Below are 17,135 nucleotides of genomic sequence, written 5' to 3' on the forward strand. Positions count from 1 at the left end.
ATTAAATGTTATAATTATTATTGCTATGAGGGAACAACCCTCTCCCACTTGTTGGTTTCCTGGCTTCTGAAGGATTGATCAAGACAGCTGATTTCTTTACAATGGCGCCCTCTTGTGGTCTCCTTCTTAATCACTGATATTAAACCATAAAGCCAAAATGATCAGCAATGATTTAATAATAGGTAACAAAGTCATTAATTAGCATGAATAAAACTCAGATGTTTCTCCTTATAAAACTAATTGTCTTTTTGTCCGGACACTTTTTTACTTTACGTGTTTACCTGTTGTGTACATGAAAAAGAAAAACAGACGCATCCTTTGAGTTTTTATAGTATTTTTATTTTTTTAACTTTTTTTCTTTAAAAAATGACAAGGTCCAAGTATTTTGGAGGCCCCGCCCTCACCCTATGTTCCCCAGCCGGCTAGCTCGACTCTAAAGCAACCAGCAAAGAAAAATAGTCATATGGACAATTGATAATATACACCCCATATACAGCAATACATAGTGGTCTACCATAATGTTACCAATAATACGCAACCTCCAATGAGGCTTCAATTCAAACTGTTGCCACTGATATGGTTCATTCCAATAGCAACTGCCAACCAATGACGGTTGTGTTTTTTGACTAGTGTGGGTGGGGTTCAGGTTGCCACGGTGAGGTGGTGAGCTCACCAACAGCTGCCTTTTCATTTCACACCACCGGCGGCACAGCAGATAACACGCGGTGGCTTTCGCTCAGCCTCACCAGAACGCCCCCCCCCCACCTCCTTTAAACCAATCAGATTCAGCATAAGTGCAAAGTTTAGGAGGCACTGACACACACACACACACTCTGCTATCTCGAGGAGCCCGAGTAAACGCCACTGACGGCCTCTCCTCTGCTCTAATCCGTCAAACCGCTTCCAAGGGTTGAAATGATGTATTACAGTGACCTACAGCTGGTTCACTTTAACCTGGTCATAATGCAGGTCGGGACGCAGGAAATGAACCGTCCGCGGTTTGGATCCTCATAGAATTAAATTTTAAAAGTTCACTTCAGTTCCACCAACTTCAAGTCCTCTCTATGAATTTAATTTCTATGTTTCTCTCTTATTTCACCTCAGCCTGCATACAGTAACAGCCAGTGAAAGACAGGGCAAACTGTGTAAATGTGTGTGTTTGCATGTGCCAGTGACCCCCGCAGTGGTACAGACAGCATAGAGAAGGTTTCTGTATGTGCATGAAATAAAGACAGAGCCTGTACACAGTGTGAGCCAGCGCGTGTCCGTGTGCGTGCAGGGCTACAGACACGACTCCCAGTGCAGCTGCAGGTCCGTGCTGTCCAGAAAATCGGTCGAGAAGACGCTCTGCGGGGTGTGCGGCGCCAGTGGGGCCAGGCTGGTCCCCCCGTCGCCAGCTCCCCCTCCGCCTCCTCGTCCCCCTCCGCTGCCTGCGCTCCCTCCGCTGGCGCTCCCCACCATGGAGATATCCAGCCAGTCCATGCTGTCCAGGGTGGGGTCGCCAAAGTCCAGCCCCGTAGAGTGCGGGGAGAAACCCAGGTCGGACGTGTCCATGGGGGTAGGAGGGTGGTCCAGGATGCTGGGCGTGCTCAGCATTTGGCTGTGAAGGTCGTCGATAAGCGTAAGGCCGCCGTCGGGCTCCACGCCCAGCAGTGGGGCGCCTGTGGTGCTCTCCAGGAAGTCCTCCAGGCGTCCGCTGCCTGTGCAGGGCTCTCCCATAGAAGGCTGAGGGGAAATGAGGGGCTCCTTCAGTGTAGGAGGGGAGAGGTGGAGAGGGGATGGGGGAGAGGACGGGGAGGGCGGGTCAGAGTGGAGAGGGGCGAGGGAAGGGTCCGGGTTGGCCTTGAAGCCGGGGATTTCTGAAGGAGGGCAGAGAGAAAAATGTCATGAACACAGCAGGTGACAGAGTCATGATGTCTCTGTCATTAATGTTTGTAACAGTTCATTACCTCCACTCTTCAGCAGGATGTCAAACAGGTCGTCCATCTGCTGACAATTGCCGCCATTCTCCTGTTGACAGAGGAAAATGTTATCAGTCAGCCACAGGTCACACACGTAAACATAACACCACTGACTTATACACAACAGACAAACACTAACTCTGACTTTTCTACTTTCGTTAGCATTTGTCCTATCTTGTTGGATATCTAGCAAGATGTAGATTACATAGTATTACAGCTAAATTTACATAGACAGTGCAGTTTTTTCTTTTTTACAGCAGCAGTTTCCAAATGTTTCCAAACCAGAAACATTTTTTAAAATGTATTTTACACTTCATGTCGATTTCCTTCTCTTTTACAAGCTTAACTAAATTGATTGTGTGTTGGGCTGAGTGTTGCCAGAATGCAGGTGACCTACACTCAATACTGTGCCTGAACACATCTTGTGTAGACAGACCAAGGGTGAAAATCTAATGTTAACATTGACGTGGACAACTATATTACATTTTCTCAAGAGAAATTCCTGAACAAGTAGTGACTTAACTCTGCTAACGAGCTAAGTAAAACTACCTTGCTACATTTGCTATTTCAAACACTGGTGAATGTTACTGTGGCTCACTAGCTAACACACAGAGTGACCTATAATTCAGTGAAGGGAAAATGAAAGCTGGTGACCATTATAAATGGGGTTTTATAAATATATATAATAATAATAAATATATTTTATTTTAATTGTCGCCTTAAGTAGCAGTATGTTGAATGAATCCACACTTTGGGAGCGACTTGTGTTAAACATTTTGTCTTGTTGTCAAGTTGTCAGACAAACTTATCTGGTTCATCGCCTGAATGCAAATCAAACTAAAACAGGTTTTGGTATCAGTCACTTGGAATCTACAGCAAGGGCTTCAGGAAGTCAGACATGACATCAAGATATTGTGGTCTGTGATTCTCACTTTCTCTCAACTGGAAACACTTGACTGACCTCCAGTTACTTTTTTTTACCTGAGGATATCTCACATCTAAATGTGACTAGTTCACAATCCCCGCTCTGGGGAACATAGACACGTTTCCCATAATGCTTATGGTCAACAGAAGACAGGACTGAGAAAAGTACTAAAATGCTTTAAACATTAAAGGATATTCTTTAAATTCAGACACAAGTCATAAACTATCAAACAGTAAACCTAACACCACTTCAACCTCTCTGCCCAACATTTTCCAACTGCCTTCTGAGCTCAGTAAAATGAGCCCACAGCTCAGAGTGAGAAGCTAAGACGGAAAATGGAGGAACAGACAGAAACAGAAACACACTGAAGGAGAGATGGAAAGAAAGAGGACATACTTTGGAGCGCTGAGTAGGAAGGGAGGTGTTGGGTTTGGGAGAGGGAGGGGTGAACAGTGTGTGCCGGTCGTAAGGCGGACACACCTCCTCTCTCTGCCCGGGTGGAGTGATGGGATGAAAAGAGAAGAAACAAGGAGAAAAAGTTAATGCCATGTGGAGAAACCTGAGCAGTAGAGATGAAATGATGGAGGAGCTGATTGAGAGTGGAGGAGGAGCAGGAGGAGGAGGAGGAGGAGGAGGAGGAGGAGGAGGAGGAGGTGGTGGTGTGGGTGTTACCTTTAGAGAAGAGAAGTTGCTTTGGCTTTCGCTGTCTGACATGTCGTCAAAGAAAGGCTGCAGATTGGGCGGAGCGGTGACTGACAGGCTGGTTTGCGGCATGCCATTGGTGTCTAGGTGCAGCCCTGCCTTCTGTCCCTGAGTGAAGACAGCAGGGAAAAGACTTATTTAGACTGTAAAACAGCAGACATCAATTTGTTGCATAATCAACTGTGATTGGCTGGTTAAGTCTTTCCGAATAACAGGCTGCTGTTTTAGATTTCAGTCTACTGTCTGTCTGATCTGGAGGATTTTGAACTGTGTTGTGGTGACACCTGGTGGCAGAAAGATGTTACTGCTTGGAAATGAAGACAGTGACTACACTACAAAATGTTACATTACATTAATCACCCTTTAACTATGTGGCATTAGTTCATGCTATATACTTTTATACAATTGAACATTAAATTAATAAATAAATATTTTTTGTGTCTCTGGTGTACCTTTTTGATTGGTTGGCTCACAGGCTCGGCCTCTGGCTGCTCTTTCGATTGGCTGTCAGTGCTGGGGAGTTTACTTGGAGTCGATTGCAATCTCTGAATAAAATAGAACAACAAGCAGAGGTAAATATTTCATCACATATTATAAACCCATCAAAGAATATCAGTGTCACTGTACCTGCAGCGTGATGCGTCCGTTGGTTTTAGCCAATGAGGACACTCCGTTCTGTCCGTCTGTGGTGTTACTGGTGAGAGCGATCAGGTAGTGGTTGCCGTTGCTGTCGGTGACCAGTGTCGGAGTGCCGTTAGCCTTGAGGAGGTCTAAGGAAATGGCCTGAGTGTGGATCTGAGTGCCATTCTGTTGGTTGATGAAGACCGGAGCCACCTGGAAACCAAAGATTTGATAAAATCAGATAATGACAACTTAAAAGGGCTATGATGTTGTTACTGAATGTAGTTCCAGTTCAATCATTACATTCCCAGTCGGTTTCGTGATGTGGAGCTGCTGGGATGTTACCTGCTGTGTGGTGACAGCTGCCGTCTGCTGCCTCTGCTGCTGCCTCTGCTGAGCCTTCAGGTGCTTCCTCTGCTGGGTTTGGCTCACTGCAGGTTTCTGGTTTTGGACCTGAACCTGCTTCAGCTGGACCTGGCTCTTCTGCTGGCTCTGTTGACCTTGCCCTTGAGTTTGTTTCAGCTGGTTCTGCTGCACCAGCTTCTGCTGACTGAGTTTCTGCTGGGCGAGTCTCTGCTGTGCTAACTTCTGCTGGGCCTGCAGCTGTTTCTGTTGGGTTTGCTGTATGATGAGCTGCTGCAGCTGCTGCTGCTGATGGAGCAGGATTTGGGCGTCTTTCTTCTGCTGTTGTAGTTTTTGCGGGTTCGACTTTAGCTCCGCCACTTTCTGCAGTTGCACCTGATTCTGCAGCAGCGTCTGTTTCTGCTGTTCAGCTTGTTGGACCTGCAGCCGATGAATCTGCTGCAGTCTGAGCAGAGTCTCCTGTGAGCACTGCATCGGCTGGGCCGCTTTCTTTACCTGGGCCTCCTCTGTTACTCCCTCCATCCCCTCCTCGGGCTCCACCTCCTTCTTTACCTTCACCACAATGCCGTTGGGGAGAATGGGGGGCTGGATGGCAGAGGCTTTTATCAGAGTTTGAAGTTTAACCTCTGGGGATGATTTGCTCTTTTCACTTCCTTCCTTCTCCAACACTATTCCACCTGCCATCTTGCCTTGCTCCAGCTGGGACCTGAGGGTTTCCACCAGCCTCTGCTTCTGCCTCAGCATCCTGGTCAGCTCCTCGATCTGTTTGTCCTTCTCCTGGAGCATCTGGTCCTTGTCCATCGTGTCCATTGCTACTCCAGGCAGGGACTCTGGAGGATGACACGAGGCAGGTGAAGGCCTGGAGAAGCTGCATGAGTTCTGGATCTCCTCTTTGACCTTGGAGAGAGCCTGTGAGAGCGGGGAGACGTTTGATGGGTGCTGAGGAGAGGGGTGCAGGGTGAGTTGGGTCAGTGGGGAGCTCACCTGAAGGACGACAAAACAAGACAAATGTCAGGAAAAGGCTTGAAGGAATAATTTCAGTATATTTGCTTCTCATATGGATCTCACCATCTCTCCAAACATGTCTCCGTTACAGCTCGTCTCGTCTGGACTCATCCCAGCCAGCGACCTCTCAGACGGAGTAGGTGACACCGGAGGGCTGGAGCTGGTGCTGCCAAATCGCATGACCCGCCCTGGAACCACTTGGGCCAACGATGACAAATTTAACTTAAACCCGCACTCTCCTGTTTGGTGGTCGGGGGTGGTGGTGGTTGTAGTTGGAGAGGATGTGATGGCGCCGACAGCTGAGGTCATGCCCTGCTGGCTCTGCTGAGAGATGCCATTTTTCAGAACTGTTGTGGTGGCGCCATTTTGCTCCTGGTAGTTGCGGAGCCTCTCGATGAGATCGTTCTTAGTGCCTGAGACGGTCAGACCACGCAATTTCAGTTCCTGTTTCAGCTCAGCGACCTGGAGGATGAGAAACCAGACCATTACTCTTACTTCGCAGGCACTGACTCAGAGTGAAAGAAACAGAATAACTGATATGTAAAGGACAAAAAACAATGAGTTCTGGGCCAAGAATCCCCTATGACCTTTCTAGGCCTACATTTTTCACACTTAAGTTGAAGCTACACACGGGACAGCAAGGACATTATTAGTAATCATTTCTTTTGCAAATATACCAAAACATTTACACCAATATATCAATAGTCAGTTGTCATATTTTTTATATGATATAAATGCGTTCAGTTCAGGACAGCAAACTTTTACTACTTACTACATTAATTCAAAGCACAGACTGGATACATTTTATTAGTCAGCAAGATAGCTGCAACATGCACTTCCTGATCTCCTGGAATTAATGTACTATCAAAGTAACAATAAAAAACATTTAGGAAAATATTTTCGGCAGGAGCATTTCACTGGGCAAAGCTGTCTATTTAACTGAGGCTACATCCATGCTATTTCGTTTTTGTTTTAAAATGCTTACATTTTGCAAAGTTTACATCTAGCAACCACACTACTCCAGCATTTTAGAACCACTAAGACGGAGACTTTTGGAAACGCAGCTGACATTATTATAGTTTCAGAACTCAAGACTCTATTAGACTGTACGGGCGGAAAGTGACTTTCACAATGACAATTTCACACCCGTTCGCTTCCTGATTGGGTCTGATCGGTCACGATATGTCCTTCCCTTCTGACCCCATCATATGACCCTTTTCCCGTAAGAAAACAAACGACATCAGCCTTGCTTATTAGTGGTGAATTATACATGGATAATGAATAACAAGCAGTGCTGGCCTTGTTTTCTGTCTGACAGTAAATTCTGCATCTTCTCTTCTTACATTTCCCCACTGCTCTTCTTCATTCACAGTAACTAAGAAGCTAACCAACAGAGTAGTCAATCTGCTTCCTGTTTATCTGAGAATGTTCATGTGATGTGTGTTTTCAGACGTGTTAGTATGGACGGAGATCCTGTCTGAATTGGTGGGAGAACACTTGTTGTTTTCGTTTAGAAGTAGCCTTACTTTGAACTCGTCCAGGTTGGCTGGCAGAGTGCTTGGTTTGGCTCCACCCACTACAGTTTGGCTCTGGCGAGCAGTCCCACTCTGATTGGAGGGGGCCGAGGTGGTCGTCGTGGGAATGCTTCGGGAAGGGGAAGGGCCAGAGTTGGTAGTGGGAGGCTGCTCACTTGGTGGCCTGAGGGGAGGCAGAAAACAGTAAAGTTTGAATATTGCTTGTACGTCTTTGTTATAGTGGGGAACGTTGTGATCATGAAATGGTTCTAAATGTGAAAAATAGTGATTAAACATAAAAAAAATGCAGTACAGAATAATCTATTATACTAACCAATGATATTAATGTTTCTTTACTTTCTTTTAGTCCTCCAAAACCAAAAACCATAAGTTCTTCATTGGATTTGAAGTTCCATTGCATAATAATCTTACTTGCAGACCAAGTAAAATCCGCAAGTCACACACTTTTATCGTCTAACCACAGAAGCTAAACTGGGATACACTGTCAGTCTCAAACATTACTTCTGCTTCTGGCTCTAGACTCACCCAAAAACCACTAATGTGGTGGCAGAAAATGTTGGGAGAACACAGGAAGTCATTATGAACACCGCCTGCAGGCTGTGCTGCAGAAATGAACTATGGGAAATTACTACCGGTTTATATGAGGAGGGCAAAAAAAGAGGGTGGCAAAGTAGTTCTCACAAAACCAGTCATCCTCACTTCCACACCACACGCACGGTCATGCTTGACACTCACTTGGGAGGGGCAGGCAGGATGGTGTGGTAGTTGTAGTGCTGCTGTTGCTGGTTGAGGATCTGCAGCTGCAGGAAGAGCTGCTGCTGCTGGAGGAGCTTCGCGTAGGACGAGTCCATCTGGGGAGGACGCTCTTTGTCTGCTTTCTGGTCGGGAGGGATGTACTGGTGGTACTTCAGCTTCTTCACCTGCACCCAGGAGACCAAAAGGTTAAGACAGGTCTCCACTCTTTAATGCAGGACATTCATCTTGCCTTGTCTTGGTCTACATAAGTTACTGATTTCAAAAAGCACTCTGGACATTTGGAAAACTTTACATGCATTTAGTAAATGTAGGTGGAAGGATCAACAGTAATAACATAACTACAGTTAAATAACAAGAACTTCCAGTTTTGGAAAAGAAAGTATGTATTCTGGTGTATTGAGGATATTGCGGTTAGAGATATTGCATCTCTTCCACTTCTACAATGGATTTCTCATTCTTCTCCTAAAATGTCAAAACATTGAGTCTTGAGAAAAGCCCTTGGAGAAGTGACACCAAAACCACAGGGAGAGAAACTTCAGGTTGTTGGTTAATTCTGACAAACAAAACATGACTGTTGTCACAAAGCAGGCAAAAAAATATGTGCTGACAACTCTGTGGCCGATTAAAAAAGGAAATCAAACAAGGAGCCCGCTGACCTTGGGTTTGCTGTCCTTTGGTTTCTTAGGTCTCTGTGGAGGGCGGTCTGAACTCGTCTTGGCCTGAGACTGATGACAGAAAGCGTGAGAAATGGGGTCGGGGAGCAGGAAGTAAGGAAATGAAGAAGAGAGGGAGGGTTAGCCAGTTATAGCTGCTCCACAAAAAGAGATTAAGGTCAGATTTATTCATAAGTCATCAAATCTGCAGGATGCTCAACTCGAAACAGGGAAATACTTCATGGTTCCGTGTTTGTGAAGAGATAGGAAAATAGCCATAACAATATTTCCTCACCTTGACCTGTCCAGTGGAGGGGCGGGAGTTTACTGAGGTCAACATCATCCCATTTGTGACTTTTGGGAATGGGGAAGAGTCTGACCCATTCACCTGGGGAGGAGGAGGTGGTGGTGCAGGTGGAGGAGGAGGGGACTGTGTAATGAACTGAGAAGATATTACTCTGGTTAATTTCACAATAAAATCTCATTTGAATTTTGTTTGGTTGATTAAGTTCAAGTGACCCTCTCTCCACTCTGAATGATTTGATTTAAATGACATCCTGCGTTGGTACCTGTCTGGGGGACATGTCTCCGTTCTGGCTGTGCACGTCAGAAGGGGACAGCTGAGGGACGGCGCTAAGAGGAGAGTCGTGATTGGTTAGCTGGTCTGGTGACAGAGCATCACTGCTGTCTTCGTCTAAGGACGAGCTCTCTCCCCCGGCTCCCTTTGGAGAATCTGTGACAGAGAGCGGATATTTTCAGATTAAAAGAAACAATCTCACTGTGGACTGTAATGGACATCTGTGGCCAGTAGAGCAGTGAAAATGGCACATGAATTTGGGAATTTGTGTGAGTGCAAGACAGTCAAACAGTGATGACTGTTTAATGGATTGCTTAACAGTGATGACTAATTTTTGGAGAAGTTATACAACATTGTACCATGTTTCAAAACAGGACTATGTCCAAATGGAGCTGTTGTGTCATTTCTGTAACACAGTTGTTAGTCAAAGGCTGTGTGGTGTAGCTTTTCACATCCACATCACATCACATCCACCAGGATGATGAAACCTCTGGTTGGTGTGTGTGTGTGTGCACACTCACCCTTGATAGACAGTATTACAAGAGTGCGTAGATACCTGGATGTTGTAATTACAAAGCTAAAGGTGTGTTCAGACTGAACGGAAGTCAGATTTTAGAGGCGGTGCAACTGCACACAAAGGCAGAGGTATAATAGCAGCTCAATAATAGAGGTGAACATGTTTTAACTTGACACCTGCACTTATCCGTGAGCTACATGGCTCCAAAAAATTCAGCAAGCATCCATCAACTAGGGCGAACTGAAGATATGTATTTTGGTCTAACTGATCCTTTCCAACAATCGTAATCCTATACATATAATTTCTGTCAAAATAATCTTGCAGCTCCACTCCAAAAGCAACTTCAAGAGTGCCGTGTTTTATTTACAGTCTCCATGAAATCCTGCAGGTGTGTATGTGAATCTTGTACAAGTGCATGTGTTTGTGTGGATCCTTGTGCCAACATGCTTGCGCTTGAATTTTATCTGATTGTGACACTAATGTGTGTTAGTAATTACATTGTCCATCTTTACTGCGGTAACTGAATGCTCTTATCTGTGACTGAATGATATGAGGTGTGTGTGCGTGTGTAGTTACCCAATGGGGAGTGCACAGGGATGCTGACGGACAGGATGTTCTTGTGAACCAGTTCGATGGGACCCGGTCTGTGGGAGATCTTGTCGTTGAGGTCATCGGCCAGTCGCGCTCTCTTCAGCTGCAGCTGCTTGGCCTGCAGGGACGGCTCTGCCGACGTTTCTGCAGTGGACACAACAGGCGACATTGCATGCATGCAAATTTATTCATCGAGTGATTCAATTTAATCTAAAGCTCAAACAAGATAACACCAGGTACGTGCTGTGTGTGCACAAGATCTGTGAAAACAGGGAGTTGAATTTCTGATGATCACTGATACAGAGTTTTAGAGCCCAAGCTCAATTTAATTCCAAACTAACCCAACAGCAGCTTCTGGTTTAACATTAACATTAATTAAGGGACAGCGTCAAGTCAAGCTGACATACACTGACAGACCAACGTGCCACTTCATGACTGACCATGGGAAGAGCCACATTTCTCATGAGGCTGTCAATGTGTTCAATGTAATTTTCAATGATGTCAAATTATTAGTTGAACTCAGTACTTAGAAATATGAACCAAGACTTAGACAGTAACCTTATGACATGGAACTAGTTCCGTTTTGTTTACCGTATACTTCCTTTTTTAATCAAGTGTCTATATTTAAGGAAACTTGAGCCTTTCATTGTTGTAACTGTTGATGTCACTAAGGAAGATCTCATGAGTCAGTTTCACTTTTAGGTAAAAACTCACCCTCCAGAATATGCATCCTGACCAGCTCTGAGCGTTCAGGACGACTCCGGATCTTCCTCTTCAGATAGTCCTCAGTCTGGGGGAAACGGGGAAATGAAGGGGGGGTGAGATGTGAGAAAAGAGGATCATGAGCCAAAGAAGAAGAAACATAAAAAGTGTGGAGTCCCTAATGGACACTTGTTACCCTTGTAGACTGGATATTTTCTTAGGTGCTGTAGTTTTTCAGCACCGTACTTATCAGAGATCACTTTTAACAGTGTGTCCCATATTGTGACATTACTCTTATTTTAGTTTATTTTTTCTTTCTTTGTTTAGCAGAGACAGTTATTGTTGCTAATGCTAACTATGCTATGACTAAAAGCATTCACGAATCATTGATTAAATTGGTTGCATAATAAAAAATCAGAAGTAGATCTGAACTTCAGCTATTAAAAAAAAAAAAAACTTGCTAAGCGTGCTGTGCAACCCTGTTGGTCTGTGCAGCTCCTTCCCTGAAGAGCACTACTGTTTGACTGGCATCTACAGTTCGATTTGTTATTTCCTGTAAACATATAAGTGCCTATCCAGCAAAACAGCAAAATTAAATTTCATAAAGTGCTTTGTGATCTATGTCGTTTTAACAGACTGTAAACATGTTGTCCCACGTAGCTTCAACAAAGCAAGTCCACAGAGAAAGGAGGAAAACCACCGTATTTTAAGACGCTCACCCTTGCTCGTTCAAGACTCCTCCGCTGTTCGTGAAAGGCTGCCGGGCTCTTCAGTGCTGCATGGAGAGATGAATGGAGGCGGGAAAAGAAAGAGAGAGAGAGAGAGATGAGAATGCGACTCACACAGATTTTGATGGGAGTTGTGGTGCATCTTTCTGCAACTGACAATGTGACAACAGAATCGACTACAGAGGAAGGCAAGACTCAAAGCAGAAGTGGCTGCAGGACGAGAAGGTCAGTAGGAGTGCTGTTCTGACCGCACACTCTGATGACAGCTCAGGAGGCTGATGGGCTGCTGCAGCGTGCTGTGTGTGCACGAATAAAGCAACATTTGTCTGCAGTGCAAGCCAGCACAGATACCACTAAAAACTGCAACTGCAGTCGATTTCTTTGGCCTGTTACTACACTGTTCAGATCCCAGTCATGTGATCATTAAAGCAGCTGCAGGAAGTGTTGCAGCCAATGGTGATGGTAGCTTAGCTTAGTTAATTTAGGCTTTAAAGTTGAAGTTCACCCAAAATCGAATGTTCAGTCATTTTCTACTCAGCCTCATACTGATGGACAGTCTGGTGAAGTTTTATAGTCCACAAAACAGTCACAACAAAACAGCGTTTCTCCTAAACAACTGAAGTAGATGGGTTTGTTTTAACATAAAAAAACTGGGGGAAAAAAACAAGCAGTCAAACTTGTATACCAAATACAGCTTATTGTCATATTGTGAAGATTTTGTCATAACAAGGGTGTTAATTACAAATGTTTAATTTGGGATCTCAAGACACCTTTGGATTTCGCCATGCAGGCTGTATGGAGACTTTTTTTTGTTTTTTTTAACATTTTAAAAAAAGTGCCCATCTAATTCAGTAGTTTAGTAGAATGCTACAACGCTGTTTTGCTGCGAAGCTCAATAAATGCTTTGTGGACTACAAAACTCGACTTGACTTTTCATTGGTATGATGGTGAGTAGATAATGACTGCATTATCATTTTTGTGTGAACTTATTCTTTAAGGGAGCAAATATGCAGACAAACCTAATGGAAATGCATGACTATAACCATGACCAAGACATTCCTACGAACCTTTACTCAGCAGTTTCATGAGCCTAATTGTAACCATACGGCCTCCTGGGAGCTCCGTTGGTCACAATATTCCATACAGTTTTTCCATGAATTCAATCTCTTAGTTTGAACTGAGTACAGAAGTTAGTTTGAAGCTACATGTGGACCTTTTTTGCATCTTCTTTTATTAATACTGATTGTTAAGCACAAAAACAGGTAATAGTTGAGGTTTGTGTGAATCTCAAACCTCCCACATATCTAACCTTCGACGTAGTGAAACCTTTTTCTGTTGGCAAGTACACTTCACTAATAGTTAAATGGTTATTTTAAAGAGGAAACAGGCCGGGTGTGCATTGATATATAACATATTTGCTAAGATTTGGAGATAGCAGACTGTTTGAACTATTTCAGGCCAACTGTATGTGTTACAGTAAGTCTGAGAGATAGACAGCAGCTGGGAGTCTGAGAGACATCAATTCTTGATGACCAGTAGTCTGGAGTGGATCGTTAAAAGGATGGAGGAGAGTGCGGACTGATGAAACATCTGCGTCCATCACTGTGTTCAACCATTACTGTGTGTAATGTACCTAGTGAATGTCTATGTGGTATATATGTGTGAGTAGAAAGATGCATTTATTTTTAGCCAACCATTTACAGCTTTGAACCTGTAAAATCTTCAAATATAATTTTGAATTTTATGATAGAAGTTTAATTTTGGATTATTTTGATTAATTCCAAGAAATTTAAAGAAATTGCTCAACAGATTTGATCCTTTTCAGGTCTGTATGTAATGCAGCTACCATCAAGCTGGTACCATCAAGGAATTGGGCCAAGAGCACAGTTATCAATCTAACATCATGACTAACCAAACTCAAATGTTTATAATTGGACTTGAACACAAAGAGCAGCAACGCTCACAGCCTTTAACATTTTAATTCCAAATGTCAAGGTGAGAGTTAAGAAATGCCCCACACAGACGTACAAAGACGTTCCCTCTATTTCGGGAAGGATATTGGGAAGACAGCGGCAGTTGTGATGATGCAACACAGCAATCGTCTGATTGGTCAAGAGCTGGTGAAATCGCTTTGCCATGAGTATGTGAGTGTGGACATTCTGGCTACAGCTGGGCGTCAGCTGTACGTATGCCACAGATGACTGGGTGGGGTTGGTGGGAGACATTCCTAATGTCACAACCCCGCAACTTTTAAAGCAGACATACATACCAGTGGTGATATAACCAACGGCCAAGATGACAACAAAACAGACAACAGATCCTGTCACTATCACACCCTCTTACTGAAGAACTTGTGAACATTCTCTCTCCAGAAACAAGGATTTGACTGATAACATCTGATGAAAGCTTAACTAATACCCTAATGTATAATTGTCAGCTTGTCAATATCTCGTAGCACTTCACTGGAATATTCAGAAACTATCTTCTGTTGAGTCACAATGCAGCTCTAACTGACATTATGTTTCATCACAAGCATAAATTTATGACTTCCTTAAATGTCTGAAACAGTATACAATAGTATATAACAGAAACAATAAAATATACTATAGTGAATCACAAAGTTAAATGTCACAATAGAGTCAGAGACAACAGAATACAATAAAATACAAAGAACAGGTAACTGGCCACGATTCCTGGCCTGGTACTGCTCAGTACTTGGTTGCACCAGTTGCATTGTAGCCTAAAAAGGCATAAATTACAACTTAAATCTTACACCTAGCCCTTAGTAGCTGAAAAGTACATCGTAAAATAATGATTGGCATTGGAGGGTGCAAAGGAGTGGGTTAGTGGGGTTTTCTTGCTTTACAGTCTGACATAGCCAAAGCCCAGTAACAGTACACAAACAAATATTAACCTAATATTAACATTATAGGGCTAGCAAAAGCAGCACACTTAACTAAATTTGACATTAGACACTAACTTTTTAGTGTTGGCAAGCAAAGATATAAGTTTAGATCACTTTTAACATTTAACAACTACTCATTTATAACAGTTCGCTATCATGCAGTAGTTAGTGTAATTTAAGTAAGTAAACTCCCAAGTAAAACATATGTGTGGGAAACACTGCAATGTCAGTTTCACTGGCTGTAGATAAAGTTTGTATACAGGTAGTTGTCAACTAATCATAACGCTTTGTTGTTTGATGATTAACGTTAGCTATTTTTAGCCAATTGCCTCTTTGCTATTGCATAGCAGAGTGTTCGCAGATAAGTGGACACGGGAGACAACACGGTAATCAACACTGCATTGAGAATAGTGCTTTTTACTTATCGGCAACAGGAAGTGAAAATGGCATTTTCAGCAACATTTTAGTTATTTCGGACTTTATGTCAGAGAAGGTATAGAGGAACCCTATAACTCTGTGGTGCAACTAAACATCAACACAACTTAAGTATCAAACTAACTAATTTGAACGTATTGTCCAGTGTGGACTTTGCACCCAAACTTAAGAGAGAACTTGCATATAGCCGCAGAAATTTGACCTAACACCATCCAAACTCAACGACCGTGACACTGACCACAAAGTCTACAGAATATCAGAGGCTGATTAGGATATTGTGGTTCAATATTTAACTTTCAAGCGGTCAAATTTATCAGCACTAGACATACAGCTCAGACATACTATGAGTTTTTGGTGAATGACATCACGTGTGCTCTGTTAAATCATGACTGACCTCAGGACACAGGAGCATTGTTATTGTAAAAAGATTCCCTTGTCCAGCAACATGTCCCGCCTCATATTTACATGGTCAATATGGACACAGTGCAACAACAGAAGGTGGGAGGACAAAGTGCCTTGCTCAAGAACACCTAGACAGTGGGAGGGTGGAAAATTAGTCATTCACACCACCAACAGCTGCAAAACCAAGGTGACGATTTGACACCAGAGCAGAAACTGACCCTCCATCAGTTCCCAGCACTCACTGTCTCCTTTACAGCTGAACAACATGACTGAAAGCACATTACAATATCATTAAGAATAATTTACCACTAATGATATACATCACAATTTTGAAACTGTATATAAAACAGAGTTTGGTAAACGTTTTGCTTTTATCCTCGTGATACAATTCCACTGGGAGTCTATAAATGACGATGCTCCCTCCTTGCTTTTTCAGCAGTTCATATGATCTTTACTGTCCTATAATTCAATAGGGGCCTTGACAGCTCAACAGCCTTTGCGCTACCTTGCTGTGTCAAAATAAGAGCTCTTGTATTGGGGGAAACACAATCTTTCATGAATCTCTTATAAAGCCATGCCTCTTTACATATCTTGTGTCTTTGTATCTCGACAGAGGAGAATCTTGAGAGTGATGTACATGCCAGAACATGCTGATCCCAATTCAACAGTCTGGCATGAAGCCTGTTGCATTAGGAGGACACAGCAAGATTTACTGTAACTACTAAATGGACTTCAGGTTGGTCTGAGTCTTCCCTCTTGTGCAATCTTTCATGCCTAAACCACACTTTTAATAAGTGCATTTTCAGTTGACCCTCTTATTTATGCAGGGCTGCATATAACCACGAACCAACAGCAGTGGTAGTTTATAACAGCTGTAAAATGGTCCCACTTTTAAGGACAAACGGCACCTTTTGGTTTCTTAATCTGTCAAACGTCAATGAGTGACGAGGGATCCAGAAAACAACTATTTTCCCCTCCTTTTCATTTTGAGCAGTTGCGTCTTCTTAAGACTCACCTTGAGTGTATGCTTAGTCTCTCTGTCTGAACAGTCACATATGGTAGCTCCTAATCACTTGGTAATAGATGATAACCAACCTTGTATACTGTATGAGACTGTATGCCGCTTTTAGACATTTTGAAAAGAGCCTGGTACATTCTGTCCACAGTAATGTTCTACACAGAAACAGAGGAAAATTTTAAGAAAAAATATCTCCGCCTCCTCTGTTGTGCGGAACTGTGAAACAGGAAGTGGATACAGAAGAAGAGGAAGCTGCCCTATTTGATAACACAAAGTGTTGCAAAGACTTCACAAAATATGACACATGCAGAGCGCTCACACAGACACAGTCATGCGATAACACATGCAGATAAGGGCTGACATTTTCAGCAAAAGTAACCTATCATGTTACAGGAAGGCAAACAGAAGATATAATTTGCCGACATATCCGGTTATAGTAGTTGAGAATAATCAGATATGTAATAGAACAGAGCCCATGTCGCTTATGAATCAATCGATCACACACATATAGCTCAGTGTTAGTGTTATGTGATAACCCCATTAATTTCTGACACGGTCTGACATGCTGTCTGATGCTGTAGTATCAGGGTTAACCCGTTGACCTCGGCTCAAAGGCACAGACACACTGCCCTAGTTGTTGTCTGTAGTGTGTTTAGAGTGAGTACATGCGCAGGATGTAGATGTAACAATAAAACGTATGTGTAGGAAATAACCAGTGTCTAAGTTTGCAGGGTAGAGT

General features: G+C 43.3%; 1 protein-coding gene across 9 annotated transcripts in view; it reads right to left on the bottom strand.

Annotated features, from left to right (window-relative positions):
• Positions 1-317: 317 nt before the first annotated feature.
• mrtfab (myocardin related transcription factor Ab) overlaps positions 318-17,135 on the bottom strand; it is a 45,408-nt gene continuing 28,590 nt past the window's right edge. For 5 of the 9 annotated variants that reach the window (XM_084341591.1, XM_084341592.1, XM_084341598.1 and 2 more), the window contains 16 exons: positions 11,628-11,683; positions 10,921-10,996; positions 10,192-10,362; positions 9,091-9,254; positions 8,817-8,963; positions 8,525-8,593; positions 7,848-8,032; positions 7,104-7,275; positions 5,641-6,039; positions 4,555-5,556; positions 4,216-4,422; positions 4,041-4,133; positions 3,559-3,696; positions 3,283-3,375; positions 1,950-2,010; positions 318-1,859 (listed from right to left, as the gene is read on the bottom strand). In XM_084341591.1, coding sequence (XP_084197717.1) covers positions 1,282-1,859; positions 1,950-2,010; positions 3,283-3,375; positions 3,559-3,696; positions 4,041-4,133; positions 4,216-4,422; positions 4,555-5,556; positions 5,641-6,039; positions 7,104-7,275; positions 7,848-8,032; positions 8,525-8,593; positions 8,817-8,963; positions 9,091-9,254; positions 10,192-10,362; positions 10,921-10,996; positions 11,628-11,683 — 3,611 coding nt within the window. In that variant the 3' untranslated portion in view covers positions 318-1,281. The remainder of the gene's footprint in view (positions 1,860-1,949; positions 2,011-3,282; positions 3,376-3,558; positions 3,697-4,040; positions 4,134-4,215; positions 4,423-4,554; positions 5,557-5,640; positions 6,040-7,103; positions 7,276-7,847; positions 8,033-8,524; positions 8,594-8,816; positions 8,964-9,090; positions 9,255-10,191; positions 10,363-10,920; positions 10,997-11,627; positions 11,684-17,135) is intronic. The other 4 variants (XM_084341593.1, XM_084341595.1, XM_084341596.1 and 1 more) reach the window with 3 other exon arrangements.

Source organism: Pagrus pagrus, assembly GCF_965226575.1.
Source record: "Pagrus pagrus genome assembly, chromosome: 21".
In the NCBI taxonomy this organism is placed as follows: domain Eukaryota; kingdom Metazoa; phylum Chordata; class Actinopteri; order Spariformes; family Sparidae; genus Pagrus; species Pagrus pagrus.